This window comes from Phaseolus vulgaris, unplaced genomic scaffold, assembly GCF_000499845.2.
Source record: "Phaseolus vulgaris cultivar G19833 unplaced genomic scaffold, P. vulgaris v2.0 scaffold_33, whole genome shotgun sequence".
Classification (NCBI taxonomy): Eukaryota; Viridiplantae; Streptophyta; class Magnoliopsida; order Fabales; family Fabaceae; genus Phaseolus; species Phaseolus vulgaris.
In genome coordinates this window covers 206,682-225,918 of record NW_027174100.1, presented here as the reverse complement: position 1 = coordinate 225,918, position 19,237 = coordinate 206,682, and the positions used below count along the sequence as shown (strand labels likewise).

The following is a 19,237-nucleotide window of genomic DNA, read 5'->3' as shown; positions in this document are numbered from 1 at the left end:
AGATTTGTATTTTGAATTCTCCTATTCAAAATACTAATTTTATTCTAGATCCAGAATAAGGTATTTTGAATTATACAATTCAAAATATATTATAATTTGGATTGTATAATTTAGAATACAAATTTTGTAGTCTTATCCGGATTGGTTCTATATGCAGGTCGATTTGGTAAAGAAGTTTCAGGAATAAAATTAATTTGATGTTTAATACCTCTTAAAGGTGGTAAACCTTTAGGAGGGAGGATCTTGGAACACATTGTGGAATTCATTTGACAAAGACTACAAACACTTATAACTACAAACATTTTTGTGAATAAGCTATAAATACCACCTTTTGAGCCATCATTACCTTTTTTATTTCCTTAGGAGAGATGAGAAGGCTCGTTTTGATAACATTATGTTTCTTTCCTTTCTTTTCATTTTCTCTTTTTTGTTTTATTTTAAGTTGGTCCTTTACCGTTTTTTGGAGAGAGAGATTTTAGTATGACCTTATGTCCCTGGAAGTGAAAAGAAATTTTGTTAGTAAGGCCATCATGTAAATTTTTTTCATCATATTGCCAAGGTCTTCCTAAGAGAACATGTGTTACTTCTTATGAGGACTTGTTTATTAACAATCAATTCACCCTCTTCACTAAGCCCTTGTAATTTATAGGGTTTTGTATGAGAGATGGTGGGTAAGGCAAGTTTCTCCACTACTCTTGTACTTGGCACATTAGCACAACTACCCCCATCAACTATCATGGTTCTTTTACTAGGGAAATTTGCAGCAATGTGCCCAAAACTTAGTCATTTAAAACATTTTCTACTTTTTTTTTATCAGCAATGAATAAAATAATTAATGGGACACTTCAGGGGTGTCCCAACCCTTATACAAAAACTTCTACAAAGATACCAGGCAGAAAGATATACAAGCACAAAGGCCTAGATCTTTATATGAAAAGACAAAGCTTTAAACCCAAAAAAAAGACACTGTCTAACAGACCCCTATCTTCCATGAAAGCTGACTGAACATCGTCTATAACCAAGTGCATGACGACCTTCATACGACACGACAAGACCTTGGAAATGATTTTATACAAAGCTCCCACTAGAGATATCGGTCTGAAGTGATCGATCATAACAGGATCTTTCACTTTGGGGATAAGAGCGATGAATGACGCATTGCATCCCTTCGGAAAGCTCCCAGATTCTTCAAAAGCGTATACAGCTTCCATGATTTCCTCCTTTAAGGTCTCCCAATTACTCTTGATGAAATTAAAATTAAAGCCATCTGGGCCCGGGCTCTTAGATCCCTCACACAGCCATACTGCAACCTTTACTTCCTCCTCAGAGAAATCGTTTACCATTTTCAAACTCACCGCCTCTGGAAGATATTTGAAGTCCACGTGACCAAGCCTAACACCATGAACCTTTGTTCAAACACTCGCTTAGCTTCCTTACGCACAGAATCTGGTTCTTCGCACCACTGATTGTCTATTTCAACACCTTTAACTTCATTCCTTAATTTTCTCCACCTAATCATAGAATGGTAGAATTTGGAATTAGAATCCTCATGCTTAAGCCAAGTAGATCTAGCTTTCTGCCTATTTAAAGATTCCAGTTTTTTCTCTACCACTTTCCGTTGACTGAGTAGCTCCAATCTTATCAAATTTTCATCCTCCAGTAAGTCACATTCAACATCCCTTACATCAAGCTTCTCAATCTCCATCACGATCCTACGCTTACTCTCCTCAAGGTTTCCGAAGACACACCTATTCCACTCCTTAAGATCGCCCTTCAACAACTTCAATTTTTCTTTTAACCTGAACATTCTGTTTCCCTGCACCTCGTAATTGTTCCACTTACTCTTTACTAAATCTTTGAACCCAGATTCCAACAGCCAAGCATCTATTGTTTTAAACGGTCTAGGACCCCAATCTTTAACCCACGATTTGGACACAACAGCACAGTGATCTGAGACCTCCCTCGGTTGTATATATTGTTTGCTCAAAGGCCACAATTGTAGCCACTCCATGGAGACTAGAAATCTATCTAGTCTACTTTTGGCAGAACCATCTGACTTGTACCAAGTGAACTTCTTACCGACAAGAGGTAACTCCACCAACACATTCTTATCAATGAACTCATTAAAATCTCTAATTTCCCTCTTCTGACTGGAAAAACCTCTAACACCTTTCCTTTCCTCTATACTCCTAACCGCATTAAAGTCCCCGCATCAACACCACACTTCATTCTGATGAGCCCTTCTAATATTTGATAGAGCCTCCCACATGACTGCCTTATCACTTAAAGAACACGCAACATACACATTAACGATGTTACATATGCAATTCAATTTAGTATGAACTCCAGTAACACCTATATAACCTCTTCCTTTGACATGAGATCTATATTCGAACACTTCTTTATGCGACATAGAGAGAACACCTCCTGCCCCATTCTCTCCTTCACTATGTACCCATCCAATTTTATTATTTCCCCACAAAGCAAAACATCTACTATCAGAGAACTCCATAACTTTGGTCTCTTGAATACACACAAACTCCGCTCCCTTCTTACCAATAATGTGCTTGAGATACTTCACTTTTATTCCTCCCCCTAACCCTCTGATATTTATGTTTACAATAATCATAAACGACTGGCCTTCGTTCCCTTCTTCGACTTGCTCAAAACTTGTCTATCCCTATCCTCCAGAGCCTCTAATTCTTTTAGCATCGTATCTTTATCCCGTGGGCATGTCGTTCCCAACCTTTTTCCTAATTCCCAAATCCTTGCAGGTTCATGTTCAACTGCTTCTTTTCTAATACGATTATTACACTCTACAATTTCAGAATCAGACAAAGCATAAGAGATTGAACTTGACCTGGTGTAGTATCTATTTCCACAATGTAGAGATCCCATACCACTACAAAAAAAAAACGTGTATAATGCGACGGTTATTTTTGTGAAAACTGGCATTTTTAACCGCCGCCTTATACGTCTGTGGCGGTACCGCGTACCGCCAGAATTCTTGCCGCCACAAAGTTTAATGTGGCGGTCAATTGAGAACCGTTGTAGCAGACGCCATATTATGCATTGTATAAAGTGGCGGTTTTAAGCATGTAATTGGCGTCAGTTATAAATGTCGTAATTTTAAAACTGTGTAAACCAATTTTAACATAAATAGTGGCAGTTTTAACCGCCACTTAATATAGTACAATATGCCATTTATAATACACTTTATAACTATCATAATTCGAATATTAAATATTAAATTTTATTTTTAATATTTATAATAGTTCTTTTAATTCTATTTTATAATTTGATTTCCTAATATTATTTAATTTCATATTATAATTAAATTTTAGTACATAGTTAAGTTTCATAATATAATTAAATTATAACATTGATAATATAATTAAAATTGATAAACATAATAATCAAAAGATGACTTCATTCATTCATTAAGAGAACAAAGTTGATAATGTCAAACTAATCCAAACAACAAGTAAATTAAATTATCAAAATATAATTTCTTTCATATTTGAACATAATCCTAATTCTAATTTGTCTTGCTGCCTCCACTTGATCCAATAATATTCTAGTTTGGTGATGGAGCACCACTTCTAACATTTGGTGCCTGAAATAAATTAAAATATATTTAGAGTTAATTTTTAATTTTTAAAAAATAAATGAAAACAATATTATAAAAAAGTTTTAAGGACTGGAAACAATATTATAACATTTTTAGGGCTGTAAATACAATACATGTAAACACAGTACTTGTAAACACAATACCTGTAAACACAATACATGTAAGCACAATACCTGTAAACACAATACCTGTAAACACAATACCTGTAAACAGAAATTCTTCCTGAATAAGACTTGCAATGCAAACTAATGTAGCTGCTAATATATCCATAAGCAACTACCAAAACAAAATCAATATTACCCTTCCCAATTTTTCACAGATAACAATAAAGACAATATAGCAGCAAAGAGTTTGAAACAACTCAATAAATAGGCACATTGGTTTAAACCAATATGTACAAATGTGTTATTTGAAATTCCATAAACTGAATGCCTTTCACTTAGCCCCACTCTTAATCTGAAACTGAAAGTATATAGCCATATAAACAGTACAGTAACAGGGAGTTCGCTATAAATCAGAATAATAATAATCAGAATAATAATAATAATAATAATAATTATAATTATAATAATTAATAATAATAAAAAGTATGAGAACTTTACCATAATCAATTAATAGTCCATGTTTATTTAAGCACCCATCCTAATTGTATATCTTTTTGAAAACTCTTTCTAATTAAAATTTAAAATCATATTAGCCTGTTATTTCATTCAACCTTGAGTAAAAACAAATACTAATTTCAGTCAAAATAAAAGCAGGTATAGATTGAAAGAGTTTCCATACCTTGTTGTTAGCAATTTCCTTGGCCTTTTCCTTAGCAATCCAATCATCCAACAAAGAAAGCAACTAATTAATCAATTTCTAACAGCAACTAAAATGAAGTTAAAACCTAACAAAACCAAACCAAAGCAGGACAACCATTGCAATCATCTCCGCAACACGCTTCCTCTTTCTATTCCTCCAAAGTTTCTTTCGTTTAGACTTGTTTACTTTATTTGCAAGCCTAGCCACAATTGATTTCTCCTTCCATGGACTTGTCTCATCAGCAACATACTAGAGGATACTTTTCAGGGTTCAAACAGTGTTCGTTAAATACCCAACAAAAAACAAAGAAATTGAAACGTTTCTTAAGTTCTGGAAGAAAAAAAACCTATGACTTCGGAGGGTGGCCTTTCGTTGTGAAAATCGCCGCGTCCTCTGCCGCCACGACCAAATCCACCTCTATCGCAACCGCCACCGTCACGGCCACCCCTGAAACCACCACAGTCGCGCCCACTCTTGAAACCTCCACCGCGCCCACGCTTTTAGGGGTATAATTATTTAGTGATCAGAGAATGCAACCACAGAGGATTGACAAGACAACGTTTGAAGGGTTTAGGTTTAGGGTTTTGGGGCAACGTTGATGAAAATAGGTTTTTGAAGAGAGAGGAGTACTTCAATGTTTGGGCCACTATTGGGCTTTCTTGGGACTAAAACACATTGTTATTACGGAGGGAACGAAACGTGGGAGAGTTTTTATTTCGAAGGATAATTATGGCGGTTCTACATGCCACAATTCGAAGAGAGATTATGGCGTCTATGAAATTGTCGTATTATACAGTAAATTGTGGCGGTTTTTAATAACCGTCATATTATAACCGCCACCACATACACGCTTTTTTGTAGTGTACCCCCTTTCGAACGCCACCTCCGCTGCACAGTTCGATCCCCCTACTCCCATAACGCGCGAAGATGGCGTACTCTTTCTGGAGTTTGGTAATTATCCACCATTAAAGGTTCTTCGCTTCCACTACCACTGTTAATCGTCTTCTTCCCCGAATCTCCTCCACATCCTTCCATGGCGATGTTTGTCCGACCATTGATTTGCTCTGATAACGAATTATGTACCCAAAGAGGCGAGCCAGAGGCCCCTTTGCTGCCCTTCATCATCGACTCCAACTGCGGTTGGACCTCCTTCTCACTCTCCGACGTCGACGATAGACCGACTGCCACCACTGGATCGCATGTTCCTCCCATAGGTGTTTCGGAGTTTGGTGCGGTCACAACCCTGTTTTCCGAGTGGGCCTTTGATCCATATTCCCTACATTGGGCCTCAGATAAAATGGGCCTATTATTAAGTGAGTTATATGACTCCACCTGTTTGCCTCTTATTTAGCCCAATGTCCATTACAATTTTATGCCACCAATTCATGGCATAGTCCTCAAACTCCAGGGAAGCTAATTTTACACGTTGATCCTCTTCTACATCATATACACTAAATATTTGTTCTACCTTAACTTTACATCTTAGATAAACATTAGGATCACTATCCCCACTAAAAGAGGGTAATTTTACATAAGACATGGACTTCTTAGGTTGATGATGATGATGACACCTAACTTCATAATTTTGCACTCTCTATTCTTCCTCATCTTTTTCTTGACTTCCATAGTGCATTTGATATCTTGTTTCTCTTCTAGGCTCTCATCTCCTTTCCCAGTTTTGCCTATCTTGTGACTTTTCTAGTCTTTGCAACCTATCCATCATTTGCCTTATATCTTCTTCCCTTTGAACCAAGCTCCTCTTAGTCTCTTCAAGCTCCACCATGAGACTTGCCTTTTGAAGAGAAGGTGGTTTGAATGATTCCCAAGATGACAAGTGAGACATAATTTTGCACAAACAAATTCAAACAGTTAGTTCAATACAACAATGGTAATCACTCTTCTCACGTGTATCACTCGGTTTTTTCTTAAAGAAAATGAAGGTTAAGTTCACTCTTCACTCAACAAGTCAACAAGGAAGTTCTATTATCCAAAGAGTCCACACTTGCAAGAATTGCTTCAAATGAAAGATTCCAAAACTCTTCTCACTCACTCAAAAAGGACTTACAAAATTTAAGAAAATTTGAAGACAAGCAAGAAAGCTAAACCAAATTTGGAAACAAGATGAAGACAAAATTTATAACAAGACAATCAACAAAAGCACTTTTAAAACTAAAAAAAAAAAAAAAATTTAACTATGAAGTTATTTTTAGAAGTTATCAAAGTAAGAATGATAAAACTCTACAAGACAGGAACACAATTTGTCACAGAATTTGATTTTGAAACATGAATGCACATAATTTTCTTTGTTTCTATTGATTCAAAATGTCCATATTCTTTTCATGCATATTTTTTATCCACTTTTCAAATTCTAAAATTAAATTTGGATTAGGATTTAATTTATGTGAACACTTGCATTTTATATGTTTGAAATTAAATCAACTACTACTGAAACAACTTCTAATTTGTTTTTAATTCTTCACAATTAAAATCAAATAAACCAAAAAGAAAATACTCATAGAACACTAAGAACATCATGACTCGAGCAAAATGACTATGGAAATTTAAAGAAAGCGCTTAACATGAAAGGAATTTAATTTGACAAAGGAATTCAAAAGCGAAATTTAAATTGCTAATGAACATGAAAAACAAAATTGTAAAATGACAATGAATTGTAAAATAGAATTGAAAGTTGCTGAAATTGAAAGGTGTTGGAAAATAAAGACAAAATTGAAAGGTGCAGAAAATTGAAAGTGTAATCAACTCAAAAAAAAATTAAGCACAAATAAACAATGCTCTGAATACCACATCATATGAGTTGATTTGCAATTACACATGTTTTTTTTATAGATTTCACTTGGATTAGGATTTTGATTAGCAAGATATGGTGATAACTCAGTGAGGATTGCCATTGGACATGAACTTAACCAAGTGGTTAAGTAAGTGTGGAGGTTCTCTTCAAAGAGCAAAAAAGAAAAGACACACTCAATGATGAATTATGAAAACCATCTGAAACTTTTGGCTAAGAAGATAGACGAAGATTGAGCCTTAATGAAAAGATTGTAAAGTCTTTTTTCTTCTTCTTAGCCTTGTAAAAATTGTATAGAGTAGTTAGGAAGTTTTGGACATTGTATTTTGGGCCAAAGTAGATAAGGATATAAATAAAAAAAAAGTAAAGTATAAAATAGTAAAATAAGGGTGCAAAGAGAAATGTAGGCAAGGAAGGCATGAGGCTCCACATATCCTCTCCTCAACGAAGAGGATTTTACTCCAATGAAGGCATGCCACTTGTCACTCTCCCAATGGAGAGGATTTGCACCAATAAGGTGGTGACACTTGTCACACTCTCATTTGAGAGGTTTTGAGAGACTTTTTCCTATAAATAGAAGTCTCTTGTACATGATTTTTAACTTTGATTTGAGTAATAAAATGTTGTCCAATTTGATACGCTTTTACTTGTTCAAAGTTCTCTCTAGAGTTGTCTTCTTGTTAGAAAATTTTCTATACTCCTCCTAGTAGTATTGACCCAACCTCACTCTAGAAACTAAGTGTTGTCTCAACCTCACTCTAGAAACTAAGTATTGACCTAACCACACTTTATTTAGATTCACCGTCATAATATTCATTTCTTCCAAAATGCTTCTCTAATAGTGTCCATCACTCGTAAAAGATATTCAAATCCAAAGAATGAAGAAGAAGATCTACAAATGAAGATGCAAGTTAGGATTGCATCATTTGGTGATCAGAGTTTTGGTTTAAGTGATAATTAGAGTTTTTCTTTGAATTTTGTCTAATAGTTCGTGTTCCTTTATCACTTTTCTTGATTGTCTCGATTGTTTACCTATTGATTTTGTGTTTTTTTGTGATTTTTGTTCGGTTCAAATTCATTATTAACATTCATGTATGTCCTTTTAGGTATTCTTATGTTCTTTCTTCAAATTTGTTTGGTGATTTTTTTTTTTATAATTGAGTCATTTTGATTTCGTAATCATAAATGTTTTGTCTAGAATCATGTTTAGTCCAAAAATTGTCATAAACTCCATTAGTTAAACTTTTTAATTTTTTTTTTCTCAATTTGCATTTTCTGGCTACCTAAATCAGTGAAACAGTGAGTTTCCGGTGGTGCGTTTTCATCTGCGTTCTTCATCTTGTTCTTCATTCTCTGGCATGGTTTTTAAATCCTCGTCGGACCGAGAATCGGGAGAAGTATTAATCAGAGCTATTTCATTTTTCTTCGTGAAGCAGCATAAATCCATTCGGTGGAATTGTTGGAAGTGGTGTTGTTCGTGACCTAAGCTGGAAGCGGTGATGTGTGAAGTTGAAGCACTTGCTTTTGGTTGAAAGCTGCAGTTAAGGTGTTTTATAAAATGATTCACTGATAAAAAAAATGGTTGCAGAATTTTTTTATATAGGCATGATTTCTGGTGCAGTCTATTTGGAGTCAATTCGGCACTGGTTTGTAATTTGGTGTAGCTGGTAGTACATTGCTCTACTGCAGCAAAATTTGGTGTTGAAATGTGAATTTGATTAAAAAATAAAATTGGTTCTAGTTGAAGTAGTTCTCTCTTAGTGCAGAATTTAAAAACTTTGTTGATAGTTTGTTTTCGTGCAGTTTTTAATTGGAAGCAAGTTTTTCCTTAACTGTACTACTGATTTTCGGTATATAACTTTGCTGCAATAATAAATAGGTGCAGCTGGAATTGTGTTTTAATTGGTAGAGTTTCAGTGTTGAAATTCTGGTATATGTGCAAATTTTGGTCTTGAATTGGTGCAAATTTTTCCAAGCAAAGTACCTACAAATTCAAGTTGGAACAAGCATTGTTTGTGAGCAGTGGGTGTACATGGTTCAGTGTGATTCAATTTCAAAGAAGAGCGAGAAATTGCAAAGATTGTGCAGTGGCTGAATTTTTGGTTGTTAAATTTGGAAGCAATGGAAAATTTAGAACATTCTGAAATATGAAGAGCTATGAATTGAATTCTTTGAATAGTAAAAAGTGAATTGATTTGAGCCAACAATTCAATTAGAATTTTTCTGTACGTGAAAAAGTTGAAAGGACAGAAACTTTTACAATTTGTAGTAGGACCCACAACTTGATTTCTCTTCCAGTCAATTTGGATGTATGGCTGCATTTGAAAAAAAAAAATATATTGACCTGCTGGAATATTTGCAATCATGCGGTAAATGATCAAAGTATCGAGAAATTGGAGGATGATGCAATGCAATCCATGGATTGTAGAAATTGAATGCAGTGGTAGGGGAATGGAGAAGAATTTGCAGAGTTTTTTTTTTTTTTTTTTGTGAAATTGGAGTAGTTTTGATACTAAGAAGTAGAAAGAAGTTTGGTCAACTTTCTAGGAATTATTAGATTTTGGAGACTTTCTAGTAAAAGATAGAAGATTTGGGAGAGAATGAATCTTAAATTAGAGTTTTTCATTAAATATTTGCAAATCTGAAAACATGAGAGTATTTTGGAGTATTTATAGATGAAGGTAACTTGTTCCTTAAATTACATAACTTTATTTAATTAAACATAACTATGGTGAATGTGGTGCTTAAGGAGATTGTGTGTACTTTTTAAGATGTTCTAAAGGTTTTTACTTGCGTGAAAAGTTAGGATTTCTAGAATATCTTTTTTCATCTATAAAATCTATAAGATATTCTAAGAAAATTTAAAATATAAATTCTATACAAATTTATTCTACTATTGATACAAACCTATTATCAGTCTATTATTTTTGTGTATGGTGGTTTTGATGTTCTCCCATAGAGAATGACAATGGAGTTCATGATTTTTTACTAAAATCTGGACAGAAATCGGAATCAAAGTGGGTTCATGTTTCATTTGACAACTTTGAATAAAAATTGCATTTGATGGGACCCGTGAGACATTATAGCTTGACAAATTAAAAAGTGAACTGCACGTGACAGAAGAGTGTAATTGGTTGCAGTGACAAAATTGGGCCACGCTCAATTGGGTCAGATTTTTTTTTTTGGTTTTCTTTGCACCATTTTTTTTTTACTTTTTTAATCCAATTCTAGTGTCAATCTCTTGACAGTCTTTAATTTTTTGTTTGTCATAATTTTTTGGATAATTTGTATCTTGTCACAATTCCAAATCTCTTGAGTTTAGCTTTCTTAATTTTGAGTTTTTCTTGATTTTGAATATTCTTGAATTCTTGAGATGGAAATTATTTCTTAGTGTGATCTTTGAAAAGGTTTACTAGCATTGCTAGGTAGCATCTTGGAGAAGAAAAAAAAAAGATCAAGCTAAGGATGACCACTCTCTACAGAACAAATAGGTGGAAGTTCAAAAGGAAAAGTGATAAACACTTGAGATGAAGATTTGACAAGTTACAAAGATCAAACATCAAAATTTTTGTTTTGTTTTTTCATATTATCACGGAACCTTTGTGTTAAAAGTTTAATTCCTGTTTATTTTTTGTTTTGTTTGGGAAAATGCTTTCAAAACAATCACATTATGAACTTTATAATAGTAAGCGCTTGGTCTTGTGAAAATGTGTTAAGGGACTCAAAGTGTCACTTGCATTTTTACTTAGGAATTTCATCTAGATTTTCTTGTTTTACTTTACTTTCTTCTTGCTAATTTCATGCTTTCCTTTCATTTATCTAAGTCTCCGTGATATCTAGGGTGTATCTCTCAATTTTTGTAGTTGATCTTCTTTTGATCCTTAGGAAGCCTTGCACACAGACAACTAGGGAAAATTGTTTTGAGTTTCTTTCTAAGGGAGATTGGTTAAGTCTATTTAAGGAATCTTTGGCTAGTTAGACATTGGTACTTAAGTGATCCAAGTGACTCACCACTATTTCTTGGAAATGAACTCAAAGAAACTTTGACTCTTTAAACTTAATAGGACCTTCCAAATTAAAAAAAAAACCTATTTGTGAAGATTTTTATCACTCATTATTAAATCATTTTTTTTGTGACAACCATTTTGTTTTAGTTTAAAATGAGTGATCATATGCATGCATCAAGTTTTCAAGGTAGTAGTAATAAGGAACCACATATAGAGTGTGATTGGAGATAGGAACTTAGGTTTTTGAAGAAAATTTAGGCAAACAATACCAAAAGATAGATAGAAAATTAGATGATTTTAGAAATGAAATTAAAAAAGATATAAAGGACCCAAATGGTTCTCAACCAAAATAAGGGCATGAGGCAGGAAGAAGAAGAACCTAGGTGTAGAAGAAATCCTGACTTTGATGAGCACTCTAAGAGGAAGTTTTTGTATCAGTTCCATAGACTTCAACAAAGAGATAGAACTGTACAAGAATACATGCATAAAATGGAGTTACTTATCTTGAGAGCAAAATTAAGGGAAGAACCTAGAAAAATCACTAATAGATTTAAGAGTAGTCTAAACCTTGAAATTTGGGAGAGGGTTGAACTTTTTCCCTTTAATTACTTTAAAGATTCGAATGAAATAGTTCAACAATGTGTTAGGATAGAACAACGAATTACAAGAAAGACTACCTTTAGGGAAGACGATCTTAACACATCCTATTCTTGTAGGGAGTTTAAGATGGAGGGTGATGCAGTCCAAGTTCTTGATTGTGGAGTTGAATGGAGCAAGGCAACAAAAGGATTTGTAGGGAGGAGTATCGAAATGCAATGGAGGTGCTAGGGTTCGGTGGTGGTAGGTGCAATGAAGGGGAAGGAGGTTTGGCCAACCTTCCAAGGTTAAGTAGGCCAAAAGAGGCTCACTAGAAAAGAGAGATTTGAGAGAGAATGAACTTCTAATTCATAATACTTCATTCAATTAATGGAAAGTCTGAATACATGAAGTTTATTTGAGGTATTTATAAATGAAGAGGGTGAAGGTAGTTTTCTCCTTAAGCTACCATAACCTTAGTTAAGCAAGCTTAATTATGCTGAGGTTTGATTACTTAAGGAGGGATGTGTATGTCCTCTTAAGATGCTCTAGAGACCCTTGCTTGTGTGATAAGTGAGGGTTTCTAGAGTGTCTTTGATTCATCTATAAAATACTTTGAAAGTAAATGAAAATACAAGTCCTATACATGAGTATTCTACTATTTATAAAGACAGTTTTTCTGTCTTTATTCTTGTGTATGGTAGCTTGGATGGTCCTTCATCAGAGGGTTACCCCTCCAAATTCAGGTATGAAGGGTCACAAGAGGATGAAAGAGAAAGAAAAATAGAAAAGTCTTTTTCTGGAGCTGAACCAGATATGGGTAACATTTTCCCTTCCATTACAAAACCTTGTGAGGATATGCTTGAGGAAAAATTTGTGTATGGAGTTGAACCATATATAGATATAAACTCTTCCTCCATAGAAAAGACAAATGCATGTTTGATTGAAAAGGAAGAAGAAGAGGAAACCAACAAAAAAGAAGAGTCTTTTATGACACCCACTGCATGCATAATTGAGAAAGAATCCTTAAAGCGGAATTACAATACTTTGAACTCTTCTTTTCAATTATATAATGCTCATTCTTCTTCACAAAAATCTCAAAAAACACTTTGTGATGTTGTTGCCTAGCTTGGACAATAAACAACACAAAGTGAACAAAAATATTTTTGAAAAAGGCCTTATGTTTTTCTTTCAAAAAAATTATAAAAATAAAGGGCCTTATTTTTGTTCCCATTTTTTATTTCAATTTTCTTTATTAAAGAAAATTATCTCATATTTGATGTTTATTCTAGATTGACATTTGATCCAAGACGAAAATAACAAATAAACAGAAATTGCTGTCATTGAGCAACATTCAGATTCGAGGAAAGATCCTTCTCAAGAGGAAGGGAATGATGAAAACCATCCAAAAACTTTTGGCTAAGAAGATAGACAAAGATCGAGCCTTAATGAAAATATTGTAAAGTCTTTTTATTCTTCTTAGCCTTCTAAAAATTGTATAGAGTAGTTAGGAAATTTTGGATCTTGTATTTTGGGTCAAAGTAGAGAAGAATATAACTAGAAAAGAAAGTAGAGTGTAAAATAGTAAAATAGGGGTGCAAAGAGAAATGTAGACAAGGAAGGTATGATGCTCCACATGTCCTCTCCTCAATTGAGAGTATTTTACTCCAATGAAGGCATGCCACTTGTAACTCTCCCATTGGAGAGGATTTGTACCAATAAGGAGGTGACATTTGTCACACTCTTATTTGAGAGGTTTTGAGAGACTTTTTCCTATAAATAAGAGTCTCTTGTACATGATTTTTAACTTTGATTTGAGTAATGAAATGTTGTCCAATTTGATACGCTTTTACTTGTTCAAAGTTCTCTCTAGAGTTGTCTTCTTGTTAGACAATTTTCCAGACTCCTCCTAGTAGTGTTGGCCTAACCTCACTCTAGAATGTAAGTGTTGACCTAACCTCACTCTAGAGTGTAAATGTTGGCCTAACCTCACTTAGATTCACCATTATAATTTTCATTTATTCCAAATTTCTACAATTCTTCATGCTTTTGCAATAGTGTTCATCATCTGTAGAGGATATTCAAATCAAAATAATGAAGAAGAAGATCTACAAATGAATATTCAAGCTGGGATTTCATCATGAATTGAACATGGAATTAAGCATGACAAAGGAGAAAAAATGATAGATCAAAAATGGAAGAGAAATGAAAAAGATAAGAGGAAAGGATTTCTTATGCATATGAAGCAATCATAAAGGTGGAGAATGAGAGGAATCACGCCACTTGGGGGAGGAAAGCTCCAAGATGAGTGAGGAGGGGACGCATCACTTGCAACATTCTCTAACAAGATAAGACTCATAGGAAAAATAGAACACTCAAAATTTCAATCAAGCAGATTTCTTTACTCTAAATTCAACGTCTCTTACAAGAAAGCCAAACACCCTATTTATAGCTTTATGTGTCGTGTGGAGCAAGGAGATCCATGGAGGGGGTGATGGAAACCGTCCAGCCTCGAAACTTTCAGCCAAGAAGATAGAAAAAGATCGAGCTTTAATGAAGAGTTTGTAGAGTCTTTTTCTTCTTCTTAGCCTTGTAAAAATTGTATAGAGTAGTTAGGAAGTTTTGAGCCCTGTATTTTGGGCCAAAGTAGAGAAAGATGTAAATAGAAAACAAAGTAATGTGTAAAATAGTAAAAGAGGGGTGCAATTGAAATGTAGGCAAGGAAGGCATGAGTCTCCACATGTGTTCTCCTTAATGGAGATGATTTGCACCAATAAGGTGGTGACACTTGTCACACTCATTTGAGAGTTTTTGAGAGACTTTCTCCTATAAATAGGAGTCTCTTATACATGTATTTCTTTAACTTGGAATTAGTAATAAAATGCTGCCTAATTTTGGCCATTCTACTTGTTCTTAAGTTCTCCCTAGGTTAGTCTCCTTTAAGACTTAGCCTAGACTCTTTCCTAGTGAGTTGGCCTCACCATTCACTCTCACAAATTCCTAACTCCACTTCAATCCATGGAAACTCCTATTGAGTTTCTTTAATGCTTCCGCTCATCATATCTCCTTCATCATTCATCTAAAGAAGAAATTACAAAGATCACTAATAGAAGAAAAGCGTTTTTCCATCAGGGGGTGGCACATGGAGAGTACATTGTATAATCTAGGTCTAAAATGGTGCAACACATGGGAAGCTATTCTAGAAGTTAGGTAAAAAATGTGAAGCACATGGAGAGGTGCACGTGGAGACTCTCTCTAGAAGCTAGGTTAAAATGTGGGCTTTGGCACAAGCTCAATTTATTCTAATTAAATCCTATCCTACTAAAATACAAAGCAAGGAAAATAGTTGGTGCTTAGGTCCAATAATTTGTTATTTGCTCCTGTTAATCCTCTAAGGCATAATAGGCTTTGAGTCACTGGCTATGTAATGAGTCTGACCTAGCCATGAGTTCTGTGTCATGCTCCTGATCATCCTTCTAGAAGGTTAGGCTACCTCAGTGGATGCTCTATCATTCAGGGTTTCATCACTTAATTTCTCTGTTTTTTTCTATTTAGTGAAGAAATTGATCAAAATGGAATGGTCTAATAGTTTTTTTTTTTATCTTTGGTTTTGTAGCTTGAGGATGGAAGCAATAAAAGGGGAAATTTGATTCCTTCACAACCTTGATCCCCGAGCCCTTTCCAAATCTTCCTCTTCCATCCACCATGTTGTCTCTAAAGGCACTCTTTCTCAGGTCACTCCAAAATCAAATCCTCCCTAAGCTCAATTGCCTAATTGTTTTTGTTAGAATATATGGCCTTAAACGAGACGGGGGTGAATTGTTTAAGAGGGGTTTTTGAAAACTTTTTCAGCTTGAACAAAATCCTTTGTGTGAATCCATATTAGAATTTCAGTTAGCCAAGAATTTAAGCACAAAACAGCCAAGCACCAGAAAATCAATCAGTTGTTTCTGCGAAACAATCGGTTGTTTATACTAGTAAAGAAATAACAACTGAATTTAAAAGAGTTTAAGGGAAGAAAGAGATACACAAATACTTTATACTGGTTCACTCTTAAACCAAAAGCTACATCCAGTCCCCAGAAGCCACTGGGTAATCCACTAAGCAATCAAAACAGATTACACACAAACCACCAAAGTAGTGACATTGAACCCTTCAAGAAACACACTCACTTTGGCACAACACACACCAAGAATGTTGATCTTGACCACCTCAAGAGCACACAACACTCCTTGGCAACAACAACAGAAAATTACAGAAGATTCAGAATGAATTACACTTGTTTACAGAACAATCTGAAATCAATACAGATGCAATCCTATTCCACTCTTTCTTGAGAAAATCCAACGCTTGATGTGAATGTTCAAAACTTGAAAGCAATCTTTCTCACAATTGAAAACTCAAATCTGTTTCACTTGTTTGTTTTAAAACATAAACAAACCATTTATACTTTTCAAAGATTGGTCAAAACATTTAATAGAGGAGCATATTCAATTGGAAATCATTTAAAGCACATTCAACCACCAAAACAGAATTCTGTTAGGATTTTCAAAGAAACAATTGATTGAAACCATGAAACAATCGATTGTTTTGGTTTGACAGCAAGTCAACCAACCAAAACAGTTTTCAACCTTTTTAAAAACACCTAAGAGTAAAACAATCGGTTGTTTTGACAAAACAACATGTTGTTTTTCACTTAGTTTGAAAAACACTTAAATTCAAAAGGTTTTAGAACACATTAGCTTTAGATTCAACAAAGAGTGGATTACACATTTTAAATTACCCAGATCCTATCCCAAACACAACAGCAACTTCAGCCTTGCATAAAACATATTGGATTTAGATTCTTCAAAGCCCTTGATCACTCTTGATCAACAATCTTCCCCTATTTGATGAAGACAAATTGATGAGAATCAACTAAAGGTGGCTTTTTATAATGAAGAACAAGATCATTCGCCTTCACATTTAAAGTTTTTCTTGTTAATCTTTGCAAAAGATAAAGCCCAAGCCCAAGCCCAAGCCCAAGAAGGCCAAAGCCCACAAAAGCCCAAAGACCATCCCATGAAGGGCAAGGCCAAGTTTTAAATAAATATTGTTTAGAAAGGTGCTTAGAGGGAAACATTAGAAACCTCTATTGTTAAAGCATCTTTTAGTCTTTAGTTAAGAGTCTTAGGGGGGGTGTGTTAGTAGATAGGTGTAGGAGTAAATAAGGAGGTGCCAAAGTGAGAGAAAGGATCACACCTTCCTCATGCTTTGTTTTAGGCGCAAATTCTAGAAGCTTTTTGGGAGGGAGTTTTTTGAATTTGTGTAGCTTACATTTCAGCACCTTAGGCTATAAATAGAGGTGCTCTCTTTGTAAAATTCAGATTGGAATTAATCTAAGAAAACTCTACTCAAATTTTGAGTGACCTTTGGAGAGCTTTTGGAGCCTTCTTCTCTAGTCTTATCTTGATGGATCAATGGAGTCCTCAAGTGGCGGCATCACTCTCATCTAGGAGCATTCCACACTTCTAGTGGCGAGATCATCCATCCTCCTTCCATCTTCATGAGCATTCTCTTCTCCTTCCTTTCTTCTTCTTCAATTGTTCATGTTGCCTTGTGTTCTTGAGTTGTTTAGTTTCGGTTTTTCTATTTTCCAGCACTATGTTCTGTTTTTGTTTTTAATTTCTGTTTTGGTTCGGTTCATTTGATCAATTGTTCAATTCTGTTCGGTCAATTCCAGTTTTAATCTCTTTGTTGATTCAATTTGACAATATTTGGTTCATCCAAATGAGTTTGGGATTTGGTACTAGTTATTGGTGAGTTCTTGTCTTAGAACAATGATCCAACTCTAAGAAAAGTGCCTCTATATTTTCCAGCTCAAGGTGATTCCTAAGAATGTCAAGAATCTTGTTCTATGTGGCTATTGGAATCACATCATGTGGTATCATGAGTCTTAGGTTCTTCTTGTTTAATTGTTGAGTTGTGTGCACTTTATTTCAAGAGCTCTTTTTAATTTCTTGCAATTTAAGTTTCTGTTTTAGAATTTTAATTGAGTTTTCTTGCTGTTTTTCTTTTACACCAAGTGCTTGTGAAAAGGTTTATGGCACTCATAATTCTTATGAGTATGGTTGCTCTTTTGGAATGGCATTATCCTTCCTAGAGTTTACCTTAAGCTTCCTTTCACTTGTTGTTAAAATTTGTGATGTGTCTTTTAATTTTGTAATCATGTCAAGTTTTGTCTTAGTCATGTTATTCCATATATGTCATACTTCTAGTAGTACTTTTATTGTTTTGATTGTTTCTTGCTTTGGTGTCATATAATTTTCTGAATTGATGTTGATCCTTTGTGCATTTTCTTTTTAGAATTGAGTTCATACTTGTATTCTAGACCTATACAAGTTCCAATACATCATTTTCTATTATGTCTTTGCTAGTTCATCATCCTGTTTTTTTATTCCTATTAGGATTCCTCTGTTTATGAAAAAAGTGCTTACTGTTTTTCCTTATTGCAATTGATTTACGTACTGTAAAATTCTGAAATTCTGGATTTGAGATATTCAAAGTGTTCGAAAAGAATAGAAAAAAGAATCATTCAAAAATATGAAGTACACAAAAAATGATAAATAAAATAAAAAAAGTGTACATTCCTGCCGAAAAAAATACGGTAATCTGGCAGTGATTTTAAAAAATTTATTTCTCTCAATTGGCTTACTGTTTTTAATTGATTCCAGTGCCATTTTTGAGTTAACATCTTGAAGTTTCTGTGGTATAAATTTCATAATCCAGTTCGCTCTACAACGTTCCAGTTAAATCAGTGAATATCAAGCACAGTTTGCATTTTAAAAAAAAAAAAAAAAAATTTCCAGTAGCTAAATTTTTTGTTTTCTTCATCTACTCTAGTGCTTTTCCTTAGGTATTCTTTTGTGTGCCTACTTTTCTCATTGAGTTCTTTATTTTCTTGATTGTCTTTCATTCTTACTCTTTGAGTTTGTCTTACATATAGTATTCCTTTTGCAATTACCTTTCCTTGCTTATACCTTTCCTTGTTTGTCTTTATTGTTTCTTTGGTTTTGTGGTGGTTTGCTCTTAAGATTGGTGTGCTTGCTTTGACATATTTCATTTGAGGATTCCAAGGCCTCAAGATCAGATTGGTGCAAGAACATTATTTCTTTGAGAGTGATATCTTTTTCAGCCTTAGTTCACTTCGGCAGTTTCATTGCCAAAAGCTCACTGTTTTTGCTAATTTTTAACTTGTTTGCTGTTTTTGTGTGTTTGCTGTTTTTAATTACAAATGGCTGGATTTTCAAGTGATGCATCATACAAGCAGAATTCTCCTTCCAAAGCTTCAATCCTTGGTGAATTACATGAAGCACAAAGAACTATTAGACGCTTGGAAGAGAAAATGCAAAAGATGGAGGTCCAACAAGCTAG

At 34.4% G+C, this 19,237-nt stretch overlaps 1 protein-coding gene and 1 long non-coding RNA gene across 2 annotated transcripts; one reads left to right on the top strand and one right to left on the bottom strand.

The window, feature by feature from the left end:
• Positions 1 to 1,351: 1,351 nt before the first annotated feature.
• On the bottom strand, positions 1,352 to 2,512 carry LOC137817353 (uncharacterized). Its single transcript, XM_068620641.1, has 2 exons — positions 2,304 to 2,512; positions 1,352 to 2,189 (listed from the first exon to the last, which is right to left on the bottom strand). The coding sequence occupies exons 1-2, from the start codon at positions 2,510 to 2,512 to the stop codon at positions 1,352 to 1,354; spliced, it is 1,047 nt and encodes a 348-aa protein (XP_068476742.1).
• A 5,351-nt stretch (positions 2,513 to 7,863) lies between these two features.
• On the top strand, positions 7,864 to 9,132 carry LOC137817356 (uncharacterized). The gene is made up of 2 exons (XR_011081953.1): positions 7,864 to 8,151; positions 8,675 to 9,132. It is a non-coding gene; the product is annotated as an uncharacterized lncRNA (long non-coding RNA).
• Positions 9,133 to 19,237: the final 10,105 nt, after the last annotated feature.

What these genes read in the sequence shown, in the direction of transcription:
- LOC137817353 (XM_068620641.1), bottom strand. Translation starts at nt 2,512, where the DNA reads ATGGAGTTCTCTGATAGTAGATGTTTTGCTTTGTGGGGAAATAATAAA. An exon ending in ATATGTAACATCGTTAATGT is followed by an intron (nt 2,190 to 2,303) that starts GTATGTTGCGTG and finishes TAATGCGGTTAG; the next exon opens with GAGTATAGAGGAAAGGAAAG.